Source organism: Canis lupus, chromosome 8 (assembly GCF_011100685.1).
Source record: "Canis lupus familiaris isolate Mischka breed German Shepherd chromosome 8, alternate assembly UU_Cfam_GSD_1.0, whole genome shotgun sequence".
Classification (NCBI taxonomy): domain Eukaryota; kingdom Metazoa; phylum Chordata; class Mammalia; order Carnivora; family Canidae; genus Canis; species Canis lupus.
Genome location: NC_049229.1, coordinates 9200402 through 9219770, shown reverse-complemented (window position 1 = coordinate 9219770; position 19369 = coordinate 9200402). Strand labels below are relative to the sequence as shown.

Genomic DNA, 19369 nt, shown 5'->3' with positions numbered 1-19369 from the left:
ATTAAGGTGATGCTGGCCTCATAGAACGAGTTTGGAAGTACTCCATCTCTTTCTATCTTTCCAATCAGCTTTAGGAGAATAGGTATGGTTTCTTCTTTAAACGTTTGATAGAATTCCCCTGGGAAGCCATCTGGCCCTGGACTTTTGTGTCTTGGGAGGTTTTTGATGACTGCTTCAATTTCCTCCCTGGTTATTGGCCTGTTCAGGTTTTCTATTTCTTCCTGTTCCAGTTTTGGTAGTTTGTGGCTTTGCAGGAATGCGTCCATTTCTCCTAGATTGCCTAATTTATTGGCGTATAGCTGTTCATAATATGTTTTTAAAATCGTTTGTATTTCCTTGGTGTTGGTAGTGATCTCTCCTTTCTCATTCATGAGTTTATTAATTTGAGTCTTCTCTCTCTTCTTTTTAATAAGGCTGGCTAATGGTTTATCTATCTTATTAATTCTTTCAAAGAACCAACTCCTGGTTTTGTTGATCTGTTCCACAGTTCTTCTGGTCTCGATTTCATTGAGTTCTGCTCGAATTTTAATTAACTCTCTTCTTCTGCTGGGTGTAGGTTCTATTTGCTGTTTTTTCTCTAGCTCCTTTAGGTGTAAGGTTAGCTTTTGTATTTGAGTTCTTTCCAGTTTTTGAATGGATGCTTGTATTGCGATGTATTTCCCCCTCAGGACTGCTTTTGCTGCATCCCAAAGATTTTGAACGGTTGTATCTTCATTCTCATTAGTTTCCATGAATCTTTTTAATTATTCCTTAATTTCCTGGTTGACCCTTTCATCTTTTAGCAGGATGGTCCTTAAACTCCACGTGTTTGAGGTCCTTCCAAACTTCTTGTTGTGATTTAGTTCTAATTTCAAGGCATTATGGTCTGAGAATATGCAGGGGACGATCCCTATCTTTTGGTATCGGTTCAGGCCCGATTTGTGACCCAGTATGTGGTCTATTCTGGAGAAAGTTCCATGTGCACTTGAGAAGAATGTGTATTCAGTTGAGTTTGGATGTAAATTTCTGTAGATATCTGTGAAATCCATCTGGTCCAGTGTATCATTTAAAGCTCTCGTTTCTTTGGATATGTTGTGCTTAGAAGACTTATCTAGTATAGAAAGAGCTAGATTGAAGTCACCAAGTATAAGTGTATTATTATCTAAGTATTTCTTCACTTTGGTTATTAATTGATTTAAATTGGGAGCTCCCACATTCGGGGCATATATATGGAGGATTGTTAAGTCCTCTTGTTGGATAGATCCTTTAAGTATTATATAGTGTCCCTCTTCATCTCTCACTACATTCTTCGGGGTAAATTTTAGTTTATCTGATATAAGGATGGCTACCCCTGCTTTCTTTTGAGGACCATTTGAATGGTAAATGGTTCTCCAACCTTTTATTTTCAGGCTGTAGGTGTCCTTCTGTCTAAAATGAGTCTCTTGTAGACAGCAAATAGATGGGTCCTGCTTTTTTATCCAGTCTGAAACCCTGTGCCTTTTGATGGGGTCATTAAGCCCGTTCACGTTCAGAGTTACTATTGACAGATATGAGTTTAGTGTCATCATGATATCTATTCAGTCCTTGTTTTTGTGGATTGTTCCACTGAACTTCTTCTAAAAGGGGTATTTTAAGAGTCCCCCTTAAAATTTCTTGCAGAGCTGGTTTGGAGGTCACATATTCTTTCGGTTTTTGCCTATCTTGGAAGCTCTTTATCTCTCCTTCCATTTTGAATGAGAGCCTTGCTGGATAAAGTATTCTCGGTTGCATGTTCTTCTCATTTAGGACCCTGAATATATCCTGCCAGCCGTTTCTGGCCTGCCAGGTCTCTGTGGAGAGGTCTGCTGTTACCCTAATACTCCTCCCCATAAAGGTCAGGGATTTCTTGTCTCTTGCTGCTTTAAGGATCTTCGGAATTTGCAAGCCTAACTATTAGATGTCGAGGTGTTGAACGGTTTTTATTGATTTTAGGGGGGGATCTCTCTATTTCCTGGATCTGAATGCCTGTTTCCCTTCCCAGATTAGGAAAGTTTTCAGCTAGAATTTGTTCAAATACATATTCTGGCCCTCTGGCCCTTTCGGCGCCCTCGGGAACCCCAATTAAATGTAGATTTTTCTTCCTCAGGCTGTTGTTTATTTCCCTTAATCTATCCTCATGGTGTTTTAATTGTTTGTCTCTTTTTTCCTCGGTTTCCCTCTTTGCCATCAACTTGTCTTCTATGTCACTCACTCGTTCTTCCACCTCATTAACCCTCGTCGTTAGGACTTCTAGTTTGGATTGCATCTCATTCAATTGATTTTTAATTTCGGCCTGATTGGATCTAAATTCTGCAGTCATAAAGTCTCTTGAGTCCTTTATGCTTTTTTCTAGAGCCACCAGTAGCTTTATAATAGTGCTTCTGAATTGGCTTTCTGATATTGAATTGTAATCCAGATTTTGTAACTCTGTGGGAGAGAGGACTGTTTCTGATTCTTTCTTTTGAGGTGAGATTTTCCTTCTAGTCATTTTGCTCAGTGCAGAGTGGTCAAAAAGAAGTTGTATTGGGAAAAAGAGAAAAAGAGAGGAGAGAAAGAAGGAAAGAAAAGAGAAAAAGAAAGAAGAAAAAAGGAAGAAAAAAAGAGAAGAAAAAGAGAAGGAAAAAGAAAGGAAAAAAAGGGTGGGGGAAGCAAACAGAAATCAAAAAGCAAAGACAAAACAAAATAATACAAAACAAAACAAAACCCACGGGGGAGTATCTTCTGATTCTGTGTACTTTAAGTCCCTTGACTTCCCCTGGAACTGGTCCGTCTAGCTGGTCTTCTGGGGGAGGGCCTGTTGTGCTGATTCTCAGGTGTTAGCAGTTGGGGGAGCTGCTGTGCCCCTGCCTGGTGCAGGGCTCAGTGGGGGTTGTTTACCCCGTGAGGCCCCAGGAGGAACAACCGCAGTGGCGGGGCCAGCTCTGCAGCCCTGGAGTCAGCCCCCACAGTAGCTCCGGAGCTCTCCTCTGCAGGGCCTGGAGGCTCGGGGCGGGGCCGCTGATCTGCTCAGCTCGGGGCAGGAGCGTCCTCGCTGTCCTGGGCCCTCCCGGCCTCTGCCTGTCCCGGGGGAGGCCGGATCCCGGGCTGTGTCCCGCCGCCCAGTGGTCCGGAGCCTGCGCTGGTGGATTCGCGCTCCCGCCCCGCAGCCCCCTCCGCGGAGCCGCCCCCGAGCCCCCCCGAGCCCCCCCGAGCCGCTCCCGCCCCGCAGCCCCCTCCGCGGAGCCGCCCCCGAGCCCCCCCCGAGCTGCTCCGGGTCCCGCCGTGCGCGCTGCAGCCCTCAGGGAGCTCGGCGCATCTCCGGGGCGCAGGTGTCTGTTAGTGTCCCCGGGAGCCCGAGGGCATCCCCGCCCTCCTGGGTCCTGCTCCACCTCCCCGCGAGCCCCTTTCCGCCCGGGAAGGTTGGTGCAGCTCCTGCGTCTCCGGGACGGGGCTCTCCTGTCCTGGGGACACTCGCCCCGGCCTCAGCCCGGCTCCTCGCGGGGGCCCCCCCCTTGGAGGCCTTTGTTTCTTTATTTCTTTTTCCAGGTCTTCCTACCTGATAGCAGCGTGAACTCTACTCACTGTAGCATTACAGCTGTTCTCTCTTTAAATCTCAGGCCGAATTCGTAGATTTTCAGGATGATTTGAAGGTTATCTAGGTAATTTGGTGGGGACAGGTGACTTGGGGACCCTACTCTTCCACTGTCTTGCCCCTCCCCCCTTGATGACTTATTTTGACTATAAAATCCCCATTTCACATACATATGAAGACACTGGTAATTCTATTAATTTATTCATTTTCAGCACATAAACTGAATCTCAGATTTCCATATTGCTGCTAAAATAGAAAAAAAGTATAACAACATAGATCATATGACCGGATTTATCTGTCTTCAATTTTGGCAGTAAACTGTATTCATTTTAACAACCATGAGGTAGTCCATCTTTTAAGACCCAAAATGCAGTCAATGTATATATAGCATAACAGCTCAGCAGGGGTGTATACCTTTTCATAAACCATCACCAATATTAGAAGGAAATGAGAAAAACTCAATAGGTTTTTAAGTAGGATACATTAATATATTCTATCATTATATATAATTATACTTAAGACTGTATCAATTTTATAGACTTTTAAGAAAATTGCACAAGTCAGGATTAAATGATCCTATCATTTCTCTATGCTTTCCTCATCTTTTTATTTATTTATTTTTCATCTTTTTATTTTTATTTTTATTTACAAATGTTCTTGTGGAATTTGGGAAAAGTCAAAACCAATTGAAACCATGTTATGCAAGACTTAGTCTTAGGCAAAAGTTAGCAATCTCTTTCAAAACTCTGAAGATGCTTATATCTGATAAACTGTCCTACAGGGGACAATTATAAAAGCTGAATAAAATGTAACAAAAGAAAACAGAATAAAGTAATATTTGAAGGTACCCAAGAACAACTAAAGCAATCAAGATTTGAGGGACCAATGTCTCAGAAGGAAGGAAATCACATAGAGGTCAATGCACAGAACAGGCCCCATAATGAAGAAGTATCTGGCCTCAAATGTTGGTCATACTGAGGTTGAGAACCCCTGAGGTAGAGCCACGCTGGAGAATTTTCAAATGTGTTATAAAGCCACAGTTAAGACAACGTAGTATTGCACAAGATTTAAATTTTTAAAAAACAAGGTGATATTATGCATGAGTAGAACAATAAACCAGTCAAATAGAATGAAGAGCCTAGAAAATACGTGTACATATGTATAAGCCAACTGATTTCTGTCAAGGATATTGCTTCTGTGACAAAAGGATGGTCTTTTCAACACACATTTCTGGGACCAATTGGATATCTATATGAAAAACATGAATCTTGACCCTACCTTACACCATATACAAGATTATTTCAAGACAGATTGGGAGCTCCTTGAAGATAACATAGAAGGATATCTACAAGAAATCGAAGTTGGAAAAACTTTTCTAAATAGGACTCAAATCACTGATTTCAAAAGGAAAAGAGTGATAAATTGGGCATCATTAAACTTAAGTAATTGTTTTCAGCAAAAAAATACCATCATTAAACTTAAGTAATTGTTTTCTGCAAGTCACCAAATGGGAAAAGATATTTTCAACATATGTATCTTATAAAAGACTCATATCCAGAAAGTATAAAGAACACCCACAGAAATTTAGAAGACAGACAACCCCGTTTAAGACACAGGCATAAATACTTAAACAGCACTTTATAAAAGAGTACAGCCAATAAACATCAAAATGTACTTTTATGTCATTAGTTATTAAGTAGTCTAAAGTGAAATATCTCTACACCAGAATGTCTAACACTGAATAAACCCTGATAATAACAAGTATTAATGAAGATACTGAGCAACTGGAACTCACATATACTATTACTGTGAATATAGATTGGTTCAACAACTTTGGACAAATGGTTGGCATTTATCTTCTAAAGCTGGACATATGCATGTTATGCCACTCCACAGTTCTGCTAGGTTTATATTCAATAGAAGTGTTTATAGACACATCTACAAAGATACACACAAGCATATTTTTTGTTTCTTGCTTTTTAATTTTTTTAGACTTCATTTTTTAGGTTCTCAGCAAAATTGAAAGGAAGGTACAGGGATTTCCCATATGCCATCTGCCCCCCCGGTATGTGCATTGTCTCCTCCATTATCAATATCACTTCCTGGAGTGGTACTTTTGTTAATACTTATGAGTCTACACTGACACATCATAATCACCCAAAGTCTCATTTTAGTGTCTTGTTGTACATTCTTTATGTTTGGGCAAATGCATAATTAGGTATCCATCATTATGGTAGCATATAAAGTATTTTCCCTGCCCTAAAAATCCTCTGTGCTTCACCTGTTCTCTCTTCCCTTTCACCCAATTCCTGCTAACCAGGGTTGCTTTTACTGACTCCATACCTTTGCCTTTTTTAGAATATCATATAGTTGGAATCATACAGTATGTACCCTTTCCAAATTGTGTTCTTTTACTTAGTAATATTCATCCTATTGCCTTCATTTCTTTGTTACACATCAGTTGACTCTATTTATGAAGGTCTATTTTGGAGCTCACTTATCTGATCCATTGATCTATTTGTCCCTTCTTTCATCAGTACCACACTGTCTTGATTATTGTAGCTGTATAGTAAGTCTTAAAGTCTGGTAGCATCAGTTCTCCAGTTATGTTCTTCCTCTTTAATATTATATTAATATATTTTGTTGGGTATTCTAGATCTTTTTCCTTTCCTCCTAAACTTTTTTTTTTAATTTTTTTATTATTATTTATTTATGATAGTCACACACAGAGAGAGAGAGAGAGGCAGAGACACAGGCAGAGGGAGAAGCAGGCTCCATGCACTGGGAGCCCAATGTGGGATTCAATCCCGGGTCTCCAGGATCGCGCCCTGGGCCAAAGGCAGGCGCCAAACCGCTGCGCCACTCAGGGATCCCCTCCTCCTAAACTTTAAAGTCAGTTTGTTGCTGTCCATAAAATAACTTGCTAGGATTTTGATTGAGATTGCATTGAATCTATAGATCAAGTTGAGAAGAACTGATATCTTCACAATATTAAATTTTCCCATCCATGAACATGGAATGTTTCTCTATTATTTAGTTTTTATTTTATTTCTTTGATTAGAATTTTATAATTTTCCTCATATAGATCTTATACATGTTTGGTTAGATTTATATCTGAGTCTTCATTTTGAGGGGGTCCCAATGTGAATAGTATTGTTATAAGCATATTTGTATCTTTATTTGTAATAGCTAAAAGCTTAGAAATAAATAGTTATAAAGTTATTAGGTTTCTTCATCACAGGTCATGTAGGAAATAATAAAATATTAATATTAATCAGAATAATTAATAATTAAACTTAGTTTTGAAATTCCTATCAGTTATTGAAAATGGGATTATAGGAATTATATTATTTAATAATTGGAAACAAATTCTGGCCACTAAATGAAAAGCAATGTGTCACATCATCCTAATATGCATGTAATTTGCATAATACCATTGTTTTCTACAGTTGTTTTCACTACAGATGAAAAAGCATAATTCAGATGATCTTCTTTCAAGGGGAAAACAAAAATAAAAGCAAAACTATAGCATAATATTATAGCCAACTATTAAAGGAATAGATGGTTCTCTTTATCTTTATCAAGATACATTTCTGGTGATTCTAAGTTGATAGCAAAGTAGAAAGAGCTTTGTGTTCTTCCCTGTTTTTTTCTTGGAAGTAATGGTCCCATCAAATATCCTGCAAAAAAAATTTCCTGGTCAGGTAATATTGAGAAGTGCTTCTCCGTCCATCCATGTATTGGACATCATAATATATATTAAGCATAATTATGGGCCTTGGAAGTCTTGGAATAATGAAATCAGTGTTCCTATACTGACTCAAATATGGAACCCCTTTTTCTCATAAAACCTAAGGATATCCTATGGGGGAAAATGCACTTTGAGAAATGGTATCTTAGAGAAATAAGTGAACATATGTAGCTTAGATCATCTTCAAATATCATGAGCTGAATAGCACTCAGCCAAAACTGAATGCTCATGAGAGCCTGGAGTAAAGGTATTCATGGCTTACAAATGGCAGGGAAATCGTATCAGGTATGCTGATGAGGATAAGAATAATGCCTATTTTGGAAGTTGAGAGACTTGATTGATTTCCACTCCCAAAGAGAAAGCTTTGCCATCTCTGAAATCTATGAAAATGTTCCATAAAAGTAACACATGAACAGGGTTATTATTTTACCTTGTAGGGGCCCCAGGGCAGGCTGCCCCAAGATGGGCCATTTCAGCATATTTTCTCAAGTTAAAAGCAATCAAAACCCAGCAGATGCAGGAAAAGCTCTCTGCCTCCTCCATAACTGCCTAACCTTACATTGGAAAAGAGAGCCTATAACAGGAAGAAAGCTATTAATAGAGACTCCCCTTTACCTAAAGAACAGCATAATAGGACAAACTTGTTTTTCCCAACATCTCCCCTCTCCCGTCACCTTCTTGGTAATAACCTTCTTCCCTTTCAAATCCTCAGACCCTACTTTCCTTAGCTTATATAAGCTTCATGTTGCCTCATTGTCTTTGGAATTTTGTGTCTAGAGGCACACGTATTACATTTGATTTTCTCCTATTATTCTGTCTCCTGTCAATTTGCTTCTAAGTCCACGTAGAAGGACTTTAAGACCAAGGAAGGTCTTCCCCCCAGCACTCTTAAAAGTCTGTTTGAATCTGTTCAAATGAGCAGTTAGGTACCCTGATTTCTGCATATGCTTCATGTCAATCCATAATTGTAGCAGGTATTATTGGGTAGCAGTTAACTTTGGCAGAACCTCATTCTAAATGTACCCTACTTCCCAAGGTAGTAGATTGTAGATTGAATATTGCAGAATAGGATATGGGGGTTCAGAGAACAATGGACATGTGTTTTTTAAAATTATTCATTTATTTATTCATTCATTCATTCATTCATTCATGAGAGAGAGAGACCGACAGACAGACAGAGACGGAGACAGGCAGAGGAAGAAGCAAGCTCCATGCAGGGAGCCCGATGCGGGACTCGATCCTGGGACTCCAGGATCACACCCTGGGCTGAAGGCAGGCGCTAAACAGCTGAGCTACCCAGGGATCCCCAGACATGCATTTTCGTTAAGAAAAAGAGTCCTTTGTATTTTGGTTTTGATTCGGGATGAAATGAACATATTCAGTGTAAATATGGGATATGTATTGTCTACTTAACCAAGTAGTTTCTTACATTTTTCATTGATACTCCTCTGAAAACAATTTTTCAGAATAGCCTTTCTACTTTTAAATTATACTCCAACCCTTGAATGAAATCAGACAGAAAACAATGATATGCAACAAAGACTCTAAAATGAGCAGAGAATGCATTGTAGTTCTCTCATTAAAACTATAAGCCACTGTTGGACTTCCCAGGTTTGTAAACCACTGACTGATACTAATTTTTCATCGGCTTATTCTTGCCTGCAGGCAGATACCAACTGTGTAACATTTGATTACTTTGATGACCTTTTTCATTCTTTTCCCATTGAGAGGTTGAATTATTGTGAAGAAAATCTAATCTTTCATGTAAAGGTCAAAAATGCTTCATTCTGACTATAATTTATTTTCAACAAGGTGAAAGAGCTGTCTTTCATCATTGACACTGTAACAAGTGTGTGTGTGTGTGTGTGTGTGTATATATATATATATATATTTTTTTTTTTTTTACCTCTACCAACTCACAACTGTAAACTGTGTTTCTGCAATCTTGACTTAGTGTCTGTGGTTCCATTTAAATGTTAACAAGTAGTTTCTAACTTGGATGTCTCCGTGGCAATGAAGGCTGATCAGTGTCTCATTTTATTGGAAAAGGCATCTATATAAAACATTATTGATAACATGCATTGCTTTCTTCAAATAACACCATTTTCTTGTCTTTTTCCCCCCTTTGTTCTGCATCTTTGCCTGCTTTTTGCTCTTACAACTTCATGCTTCAGTCTCCTGTGAGTCCTGGCTTCGAGGTAGGTACTGACTCTACCTGACAATAGGGATACGCTTCACCATCTTTTTACAAACCAGCAGGTTGACGTCAGGCAATTATTGGTATTGACTCCATGAGAACAATCAGGTCAGAATTTAGCTCAGAATCCAACCTATTGAGTCTATGAAACTGGAAAGACAGGTTGAGAACGGAACAGGACACAGTCCACACACACTTTACCCAGTAGCGTGTTAACTGAAATGCATGCATACTGGAATTGTATCCTGAAGCCAGGTACCACAGAGCCATGCAAAGGAGGCCACCATCCCAAAACACACACACACACACACACACGTTTTAGTTGGCATGGTAAGGCATACATCAAGGACTGCCTGAAGATGAATATAACTTTTTTTAAGAAGGGAGCTTTTATTATTTTTTTTTTAATTTTTTAATGATAGTCACACAGAGAGAGAGAGAGAGAGGCAGAGACACAGGCAGAGGGAGAAGCAGGCTCCATGCACCGGGAGCCCGATGTGGGACTCGATCCCAGGTCTCCAGAATCGCGCCCTGGGCCAAAGGCAGGCGCTAAACCGCTGTGCCACGCAGGGATCCCAAGAAGGGAGCTTTTAATCCTTAATGTATTATCACAGTCTATTTAGTTATTTTTTTAAAGGATGGTATGCAAGTGGATATATCAAGGTCTCAGTCCCAGAAGAAATTATATTTAGAAAATTCAAAAATTTCCTTCCTAGGCATTTTATTAAGCCCCCCTCCAAAATCGGTCTTTATTTATCTTAAGCAACTGATAGCCTGGATATGGAGGAAAGGCATTTAGATCAAGTGTTAAAGCACAGTATACAGTGGTGCTTTTATTATGATAACTTGTTCTGACCAATTGACTTGTTAATATTTAGTTTTCCTCATTTCCATACTTCTGGCAAATTGAGAATTGACATATTGTTACTTTTCTTCATGAGACTATAAATTGCAAATACCAGTATTAGTGTCCATTTTTAGATGGTCTTGTTAAAATAACTCTAACAAAGGAAGCTAATGAAAACATAGCCAGAACATGTTCTAGGTTAAATAAAATTGAGAAGTCAAGATATCTTGATTCATAAGATATAAAATGAAGAAATCTACTTCAATAATAGTAAATTTCTGTGTTTGGAAAAATCATCCCAGTTCAAAATGTGCCCTACTTAGAAAAGTCCAGGGCGAAAGCTAGGTAAATGTTGTTGTTTTTTTTTTTTTTTTTTTTTTTTATTCTTGCAAATTTAAATTTTGTCATTTAAATGCCGTCCAGACATGATTTGAAATGGGAATTAGTATCTTTCTCTTTAGATTGTCCTTCGGGAATGAAGCCAGAGAAGAATGGGAAGCATTTTTAACTTCCTTCTCCTACATTGCAATCAGGAACAGATTATCTAAGGGACTGAGGGGGATCGTCAACTTTTCTGTGAAAGTTGTATAACCACCAGGCCTTCACAGGATGGCTCTTGATACAAATAAGATGCATTTTCTTCTGCACAAGCTGTTGTTCTTGAACTTGTTTATATACAATTTTTTTGAAAGATAGTAGACTTTTTGTCTTTATAGCTGCCTTGGAAGAAAATGATGTATAAAATTTGACCAATATATTAGTGACAGAATTGTAAGTTGCAGAATTGTTATAGAAACCTGATCACGGTTCCATGTTATGTCTTGGTCAGTTAACACTTTTAGGTTTGGACTGCAGAAGCATACAGAATTACATAAATTCTCTGTCCTTATGGAGCTTGCATAAATGGCCAGTGTATAAACAAACAGATATAGTATATATGTCTTTGTAAAAGTTTCCTGGTATTATACTGCAAGGATATATATTAATTTTCCTAATCTCTTATACTGATTAGGTTTTCATTTTTTTTAAACATAGCCTCAATTTCTGTGCCTCAGTACTATTTCTTTATTGGAAGATAAACAGCTTTTCATATATTTTTTGGCCATTTGTATTTCACCTGTGGTCAATTGCTTATCTTTTTTTCTGTTGAGTTACTTATTGGCTGCTTAGAATCTTTATATATGATTAATCCTCTGTTAATCTATGATGAAAGTATATTTTCAGTTTTATGTGTGCTTTTGACATCTTTTCTCACACTGCTATTTTGACAGACAGAAGACATATTTTCACTCATTTTCTTACTATAGATAGCCTGTTGAAAATTAATCAATACAGCCAGATTAAACATTATACTCTTGCAAATGACTGAGGAGAATGTTTTTTACCCCAGAGTAAAGGAGCTGAGGTCAAAGTAGAAAATGAAGCAGAATTTAAGACAGTGATGTCCTTTGCAACCACAGAATATAATTGATGATACTTTTTTTAAGTCAGTTAGGTCTTATGGGATTTTTAAAATTTAAGAACTTTACTAAAGTTTTAAAATTATTTTTAAATGTCTTTCAGGAAGCATTTACTATTGGAGCTTTGAGGTTAAACGGCTCTACAGAGAATTTGTTTTTGGTGAAATTAAATGCTCCTAGTCTAGTCTTTTTGGTAATTCCTAATATTCAGACTGCCTAATAGTAGGAAATATATTGCTCATTCCAAAAGTTTTCCCTGTGTTTGACTGTTTTATATCCTCACTTTTTGCATTCTTTAGTTTTTATGAAAGTTAGACAATATTCAGTTTAACTCATTATTAAGGGTGCATATTTTCTAAATAACAATTTGCCACAAACTGCTATTACTTTCATAACATTTACTGACTCACATTTAATTACACAAGCATTGTATTAAAAAGAACTGTTGCTTGCATACTTTCCTAGAAAAATCTCCCCCCCATGACTCATTCAGTTAGTTTTTGTTCACTAAAAAAAAAAAAAAAAAAAAAGGAGAAAAGAGATTACCAGTATTGCATTATCTATCTGTTACTGGATATGATTCTGATATGTTTTATAATAATCAAGATAGATTCTTTTCAAATGAGCAAACGATGAAAAAAAAAGCTATTTCTAATCCTGAATGAAACTATGATGATATTTCTAACCAAATAAATATTTTCCAGGATATTTTCCAAAGTAGCAAAGTCTATCTAGAAATAGAGACTTTAATTGTTATTACTCTTGTGTTCTGGGGTTCCAGGAATCTTAGTGATTCATCTGAATTAAAAAGTCATTTTTCCATGTAAATATGCACCATAACATCCATGCAGTACATTTACCAGATATTGCAAGATTTCTTTTGATGATTGTGTAAACTATTTCTCCAGATTCTGACCTGGGCAGTGTACACATTCAGTGAGGAAACACATCCAAGAATTCTTGAACCAGCAGCACATCTCCACCCCCTGAGAGTTAGAAGAGTATATGCAGTGGTGGGTTTGTCAGGAAGGAGCCCTTCAGTAAAATTAAGAGTGTGTGGTCTACTTGACGTGTTACTAATCAGCTGTTGCCTGATTTCATTCAGTGTGTCTGGCTTCGTATATGTACATTATTAATTCATGCTCTGAACAAAAACTTCCAGATGTGTAACTCTAAATGTAAACACTTCAGGAGCATTCTTCATGAACTGCCCTGGGGAAGTGGGACATTTACATTTACCACTTGCCCACACTTACAAGCATATAGGTCTTGGGAACTAACTTACTGATCTTTAAAGCAGGCTCTGAGGGCCTATGTTGCCTTCAGAAACGAGACCGTAGTTTCCCTAACACTTCCAACAGCTTTGCTTTAAGACACAAAACACTGCTCCCTACCTTACGATATAAGATAGCCTCCCACCCCTTGTTATCAATAATAGGCATTTGTTTAGTCTAATTTAGTCATACCAGACCTGGCCACAATTCAGTCTCTTTTTACTTAATTCCTGACCAGTCACGATTCTGAGGTCCTAGTGAGCTCTTAGTTGAGTACTATGGAAAAAAAGAAAAAAAGAAAGATTACTCAGCGTTAAATTTGAGAGCTTGTATCCTCATGAATGTTTCTACCTAGAAAAAAGGAAATAAAGTTTTGTCTAGAAGAAATAATAATGAAGTGGACGGAAAGTGGAAGATTGGAATTGGTATTATAAATTAGTCTTCCAGAAACTTGAGAAATAATTCAGCTTCTAAAGTATTTATCTGTGCTTTCAGAAATATTTACATACATGATTTTACTTGCTTCATTAGATATGGTTTTCTCATATTTCTGATATTTCTGATTCATCTGATATCTGCCTTCTCAAGAGGAGTAAAAGTATTGCCACTTTGATAATAAATATAGTGAAATGTAAGATGAAACAATGCCCAGAAGTTATGAACAAATATATATATATACCTCTTTCTCCTAACAGTCCAGTTTTTGGTGATACCTATTTTTCTGTAGCTGTACATTGAAAATACCACTGAGTGGTATAATTTTGTAAAGGTAGTGCTTTCCTTTCTTAAACTAAAAATTGATGAGGAAAAAGTCTCATCTTATTCTTCTCTCTTTTTAACTGAATCACATCAAAATCCAGTCTTTGGTTCTACCACATTTCTGAAGCACAAGTCCACACACACACACACACACACACACACACACACACATTATACACACAGCGCTACGTGTTCACCATTTAGTGTTATAGGTTGATTCTATAAGATACTATAAAGTTGTTCTTGAGTCCCTAAGTCATACTTATTTTTGAGGAGAAAGGCTAGCCTTTGTAGCCTTGGACTATGTTTTTGGCATGCTTTTCCTTGGTGTTTCTAAGGCAGTCATCAATGGGACAGCCTCTTTCCAGATCATTTCATTTAGCTTTCCTGTGTTCATAAACCCAAACCAGCCCTCTGTCAACTTAGGCAGGGTCAGATACTATGAGAATGTATTTTCCTAACATCACTATTCTTGATTTTTCCACATAATCTAGTTTCCCTTCTAGCTCACTTTCTATGTGTAGACCTGTTCTGACATTTGAAGCCCCAAAGCAGAAGCTGTTGACATACAAAATTATTTTCTTCCTCAGTGGAAATGCTCCTTTTTATTATGTACATTTAGAGCACAAGGCATTGAGGTCACATTGCCTTTAAGTAAAAAGAGAGGTAATCTTAATATTATGTCTCCCCTTTCCTCCAAGATCCCATTTGTAGGATGCTGGTAACTGACATTTTGAAAGAACAGTGCCTGTAATTTGCAACAATTCTTGAACAGCTCTGGTACTTTCCCTGCCAAGGGTGGATCACTTAAGCAAATAATAAAGTTCCTTTACCCTTCATTTCTGTTTACCCCCCAAAGAGTGATGCAATAAAAAAGTTACTGTAACTCTCAAGATCACTTTAGCACTCAGAAAAATCCAGACCACCTTGTATTTTTAATAAGAGATTACATATACATATGTAATTACTGTGAAAGTTTTCACAAATTGCAGCAAACATTAAGAAATGCTTTCTCTGCTGTAAAATACAGCATCGATCACCACTAAGCAAGGGCACACTTTTTTTTCCCTGCCCTATAGCAACTCTTTTCACTTTTTATGAAAAGGTGTTGATTAGCTTTTATTTATGCTATACATACTTAGAGTATCCAACTGAGTGAGGAACCAAACTAGTTTATGTGATCTGCTTGGAGGCAGTTCAAGGGGTGTAGAATCAGAATTGTAACAGAATAGCACTGAACAATGGAAAGTCAGGGAAACACTCTACCCTCCCCTCTACTCAGTGAAGTGCAGGGCTTGGAAACATAAGTGTTCCAAGTGAATTCCATTTCCTAGGGGTCTTTAGACGTATCTTTCATCCAACAACTGTATGTTTCATCATCTGTACTGGAAAATCCCTTACTCCTTGTGTGAGAGGTAGTATGTTCATCTAAGTGCTACTGAGAGAAGTTGATTGTTTCTTTTTGCTTCAGAAAGTAGCCTCAGACTGAGCATTCAGTGTTTTACTATCAGAGACTAGGGATAGGGCTAGGTAATCATTTGCAAGAGAGATAAACAGGTATCAGAGTATATAAAAAATCTCTAGGTAATCTCGACATAGTCATTCATGGCAAGACTCACTTCAGGGTGCATACGAAATGCTTCTTTTTTTAAAAAAAATATTTATTTATTCATGAGAGCCACAGAGAGAGGCAGAGGGAGAAGCAGGATCCTTGCAGGGAGCCCCAGAGAGACATGATCCCGGGATCACGTCCTGAGCCGAAGGCAGATACTCAACCAGAGGCTCAACCACTGAGCCACCCCAACTGCTTATTCTTGAGGAAGTGTCTTTTCTGAATGACACCTTTGCCTCCCCCATGGGGGTGTTTTATTTTTTCTTCGAACTTTCATATATGTGGGTACTTATTCTGTGTGAGACAGTATTTCAGAAGTTGGCAATACAGTGATGAACAAAACCATTAAGATTCTCTCCTCGAGAATCCTATTGAAAGGAAACCATAAAAATCCAATATGCAGATAGGTAAATATGACAGTTGCAGGCTGTAGTAATGGCTCTGGAGGAGACAGGCTGGTGTACCAGAGAGTAACAGAGTGTGAACAGGGAGTGAGCAATAAGTTGGGTGGTCTGGAGGCCTCTCAGAGAAGATGACATATGAACTGAAATCTGAAGAATAAAAGAGAAAGAACCACATACCAGAAAGAAGGGAAGAGCACATGTTGTGATTGTTGATAATAACTCATGTTGTATCCAGAATTCTATTAGATTTAAAGTTATTTGGCACAGAGATGTATTTACTGGTCTATGTCCTGCAGCATCTGAATGGGGCATTCAGGTAAGATTTGCCCCAGGAAACTCTTATTAAATTAAATAGATCAATCATGATGGCAGTAAAAGAGAACTAGCATAAGGCACTATTCTGCACAGTTCTTTGAATGATAGTCCAAAATACTAGATCTTAAACTTCTGAAATAAAGGATTAATGCTTGATTGGATGTTTTTACACAGTTGCATTAGTATCTTTTAAGTATAACAGCCTGAATAGCAAAGTAGGCAGACAACTGAGTGATGCATATACAATAGAAGCTGTTTGTTCAGTTTGCTGTTTTGTTCTAGAAAACATACATGACTCAGATGCTATCCTCTGAACACAGACATGCTGGTTGAAAGTCTCTTCTGTATGTCAGGGTTAAGGGACTCACAGTATTTTCACATTGCATTTCAGCGTGTAGAACATGTTGTTATTCTCACTTCCCCCCCATGAATTCTTCCGTTATGACTTTGAAGGGAAGAAAATACTTTCTACTTTCATATTTGCATAAGACCAGGGGATGTAAGAGCTGGAAGGGGTTAAGGAGTGAGGAATCACTATTATCACCTGGGGCGAGACTACCCCTGAATTCAGAGTTCTGCTACTGACATCATGGGGGACCTGGGGCAAATTAGGTTCAGTTTTCTTATTTGTAAAATGGGGCCATAACACTAGTGGGTGTGGTGTTTAAATGAATGAATGCACGTAAAGTGCTATGAAAGGAGCGTGGCACGTATAAAGGTCAAAGTGTTTTATATTACTATCTAGTTCACAGGTCTAAAGATCCCCATGGGCCAGATTTATTCCCTAAGTAAGTTGACTGGCACAGTGTTTCAAATATTTTTTCAGAATTCCCAACATTTAGAAATAGAGCTGTTTCCTAAAACAACTAGATTTTCTGCTTTTGAAAAACTCAGAGTCCTGGCAACACTGGGCTCACATACTCACATGGCAGCTATCAGCCGTCTATGAGCGGTGGTCATTCCTTTTATTCTGAACCTGTCCTCCAATTTACCATAGCCTCCACCATTCTCTATGGTACCCCTGATACTGAAGGGCTACCCACCAATTTTAACAACGTACAAGAATTTAACTTACTGTCCCTCTCTGTCTAGAGCAGAAGAGTTTTGACAGATTTTGTATTCGTGTTGGATATGCCAAGCAGAGGTGAGGAACAGACAAATACAGAGAGCAATTGCAGTGAAAAATGTTCCTTAGCCAATTGTACTGTCTTAAAATTGAAATCCTGCAAACCAAATATGTCAAAGTCACAACCTATATCATATTACATTTAAAAAGAGGCTTATATGATAGTTGTATTTTGAATATCTCTATTGAAATGTTGCATCCATCATTTCCATGCAATTACTTCTTGAAAACATTAATGCTCCTCAGTTCAAGCAATGTTTATTGTTTATCATGTACCAGGCACTTCTTCCATTAACAGAGAACAAATATGATTAAGACAGTGTCCTTCTCTTAGAAGCTTATTTTCTAATGATTGAGACGAGTCCAAAAAGGATGTCAACATATATGCTAAAGTGTTCTCTATTTTTCTGTTTCTCTTTAACTCAAGGGGAGTTTATATTACCCCAAATCCATTCCCAATATGAGGCTGTGAAGTGAATTTTAGTTAATAAATATAAACAATTTAATACTGCTGAAGTTTTCATTTGAGCCAGGCATTTTGTAAAGTGACTTTTATCTTCCAAAATCTTATGTTTGATTTTTACATCAATGGCAATAAGCAAACGACAAGGAAAGGCAACTCCTCCCCCACTGTTTTCTAGCTTTATTAATGCAAAGAATTCATTTTGAGCCATTGTGTGGAATATACCTTGTTGGGAAAGGGTTTCAGAGTCCTGTTAAATGTTAAAGACGGTGCTGGCAGTTGGAGTTTCCGTAATGTAATCTAAGCAATCATTTCCTGGGAAGGTTCCAAAGTTGCTGAGTAATTAATTTAGCATACCAGGTTAAAAAACAAATTTCAGTCTCTAGAGAGGCAGGGTATATTGTCTATGTAATTAGGTGTTCAGTGCATATAGTTTTAACTTTGTAATTTCAAATGAATACTGTTAGCATAAGAATGCTACAGACACTTCACAACAGTACAGACTTAAAAATTAATCTCTGTAATCTTTAATCTCTAATCCTGGCTTTAAAAATTCAGCTTTCATAATTATTCTGTTATATTCCCTTCTCTCCATGATGTGATACATCTTACACCGAGAACAGAGAAGAGATCTGTGTACTTTGCATCAGCTAAACTTTGCCAAATCAAATCATTTATACACATGCACCCCAATACCTTACTTCACAGTTAGGTCAGTTCTCACAAAAGTTGCACACCTGTAACTTTATCTAAACTCCTCAACTCAGGAAAAGAACAATTCATAATACCGCTGGCCAATGTAGAAATGTGAATTTTTAGAAGTAAGTCCTCCTGCATGTGCTTACCATAATTATAGAGAAGGGAATTTGAGATCTGTTCTGTGAATTTTGAGCCAGTTTTTGCTCTGAACATAATAATGAGGCAGAATGAAACAAAATGTAGCTGTTCCCTCTCCAGAGCATTTCATACTTTCCTCCCTATTCCTATAAAAAACATTCTGCAGGTTGCTCAGGTTCACCAAATACATGGTGCCAAACTGGAACAGCAAGTAACAGTGGAGATTAATTTAAACACCATTTACTTAATCTCGTAGAACCTTCATTAGTGGTTGATGGGTAAAGAGGAATTTTCTCTTTATAAGAGTTAATTTTAAAGAAAGATCTTTAAAAAAAAAGATCTTATGGGGCAATGTGAGTGGCTCAGCCGATTAAGCATCTGACTCTTTTTTTAAAAAGGATTATTTATTTATTTATTAATGAGAGACAGAGAGAGAGAGGCAGAGGGAGAAGCTGGCTCCATATAGGGAGCCTGACGTGGGACTTCATCTCCGGTCTCTAGGATCACTCCCTGGGCTGAAGGCAGCGCTAAACCCCTGAGCCACTGGGGCTGCCCATTAAGCATCTGACTCTTAATCTCAGGGTCAAGAGTTCAAGCCCTATGTTGGGATCCATCTGGGCATGGAGCCTGCTTAAAGAAAGAAAGATCTTAAAGGACTGTACACATTATAATTATACAAATAAGTAAAAAATATGAAATTAAGGAAGAAATAAAACAGTACTATTTGTTTTATATGATAATGTATCAACATGCACA

General features: G+C 37.8%; 1 protein-coding gene across 3 annotated transcripts in view; it reads left to right on the top strand.

The window, feature by feature from the left end:
* PRKD1 (protein kinase D1) overlaps positions 1–19369 on the top strand; it is a 322398-nt gene that overhangs the window by 242933 nt on the left and 60096 nt on the right. For 2 of the 3 annotated variants that reach the window (XM_038544379.1, XM_038544381.1), the window contains exon 5: positions 9494–9517. The exons of the other annotated variant lie outside the window; for it this stretch is intronic. In XM_038544379.1, coding sequence (XP_038400307.1) covers positions 9494–9517 — 24 coding nt within the window. The remainder of the gene's footprint in view (positions 1–9493; positions 9518–19369) is intronic. 3 annotated transcript variants of the gene reach the window in all.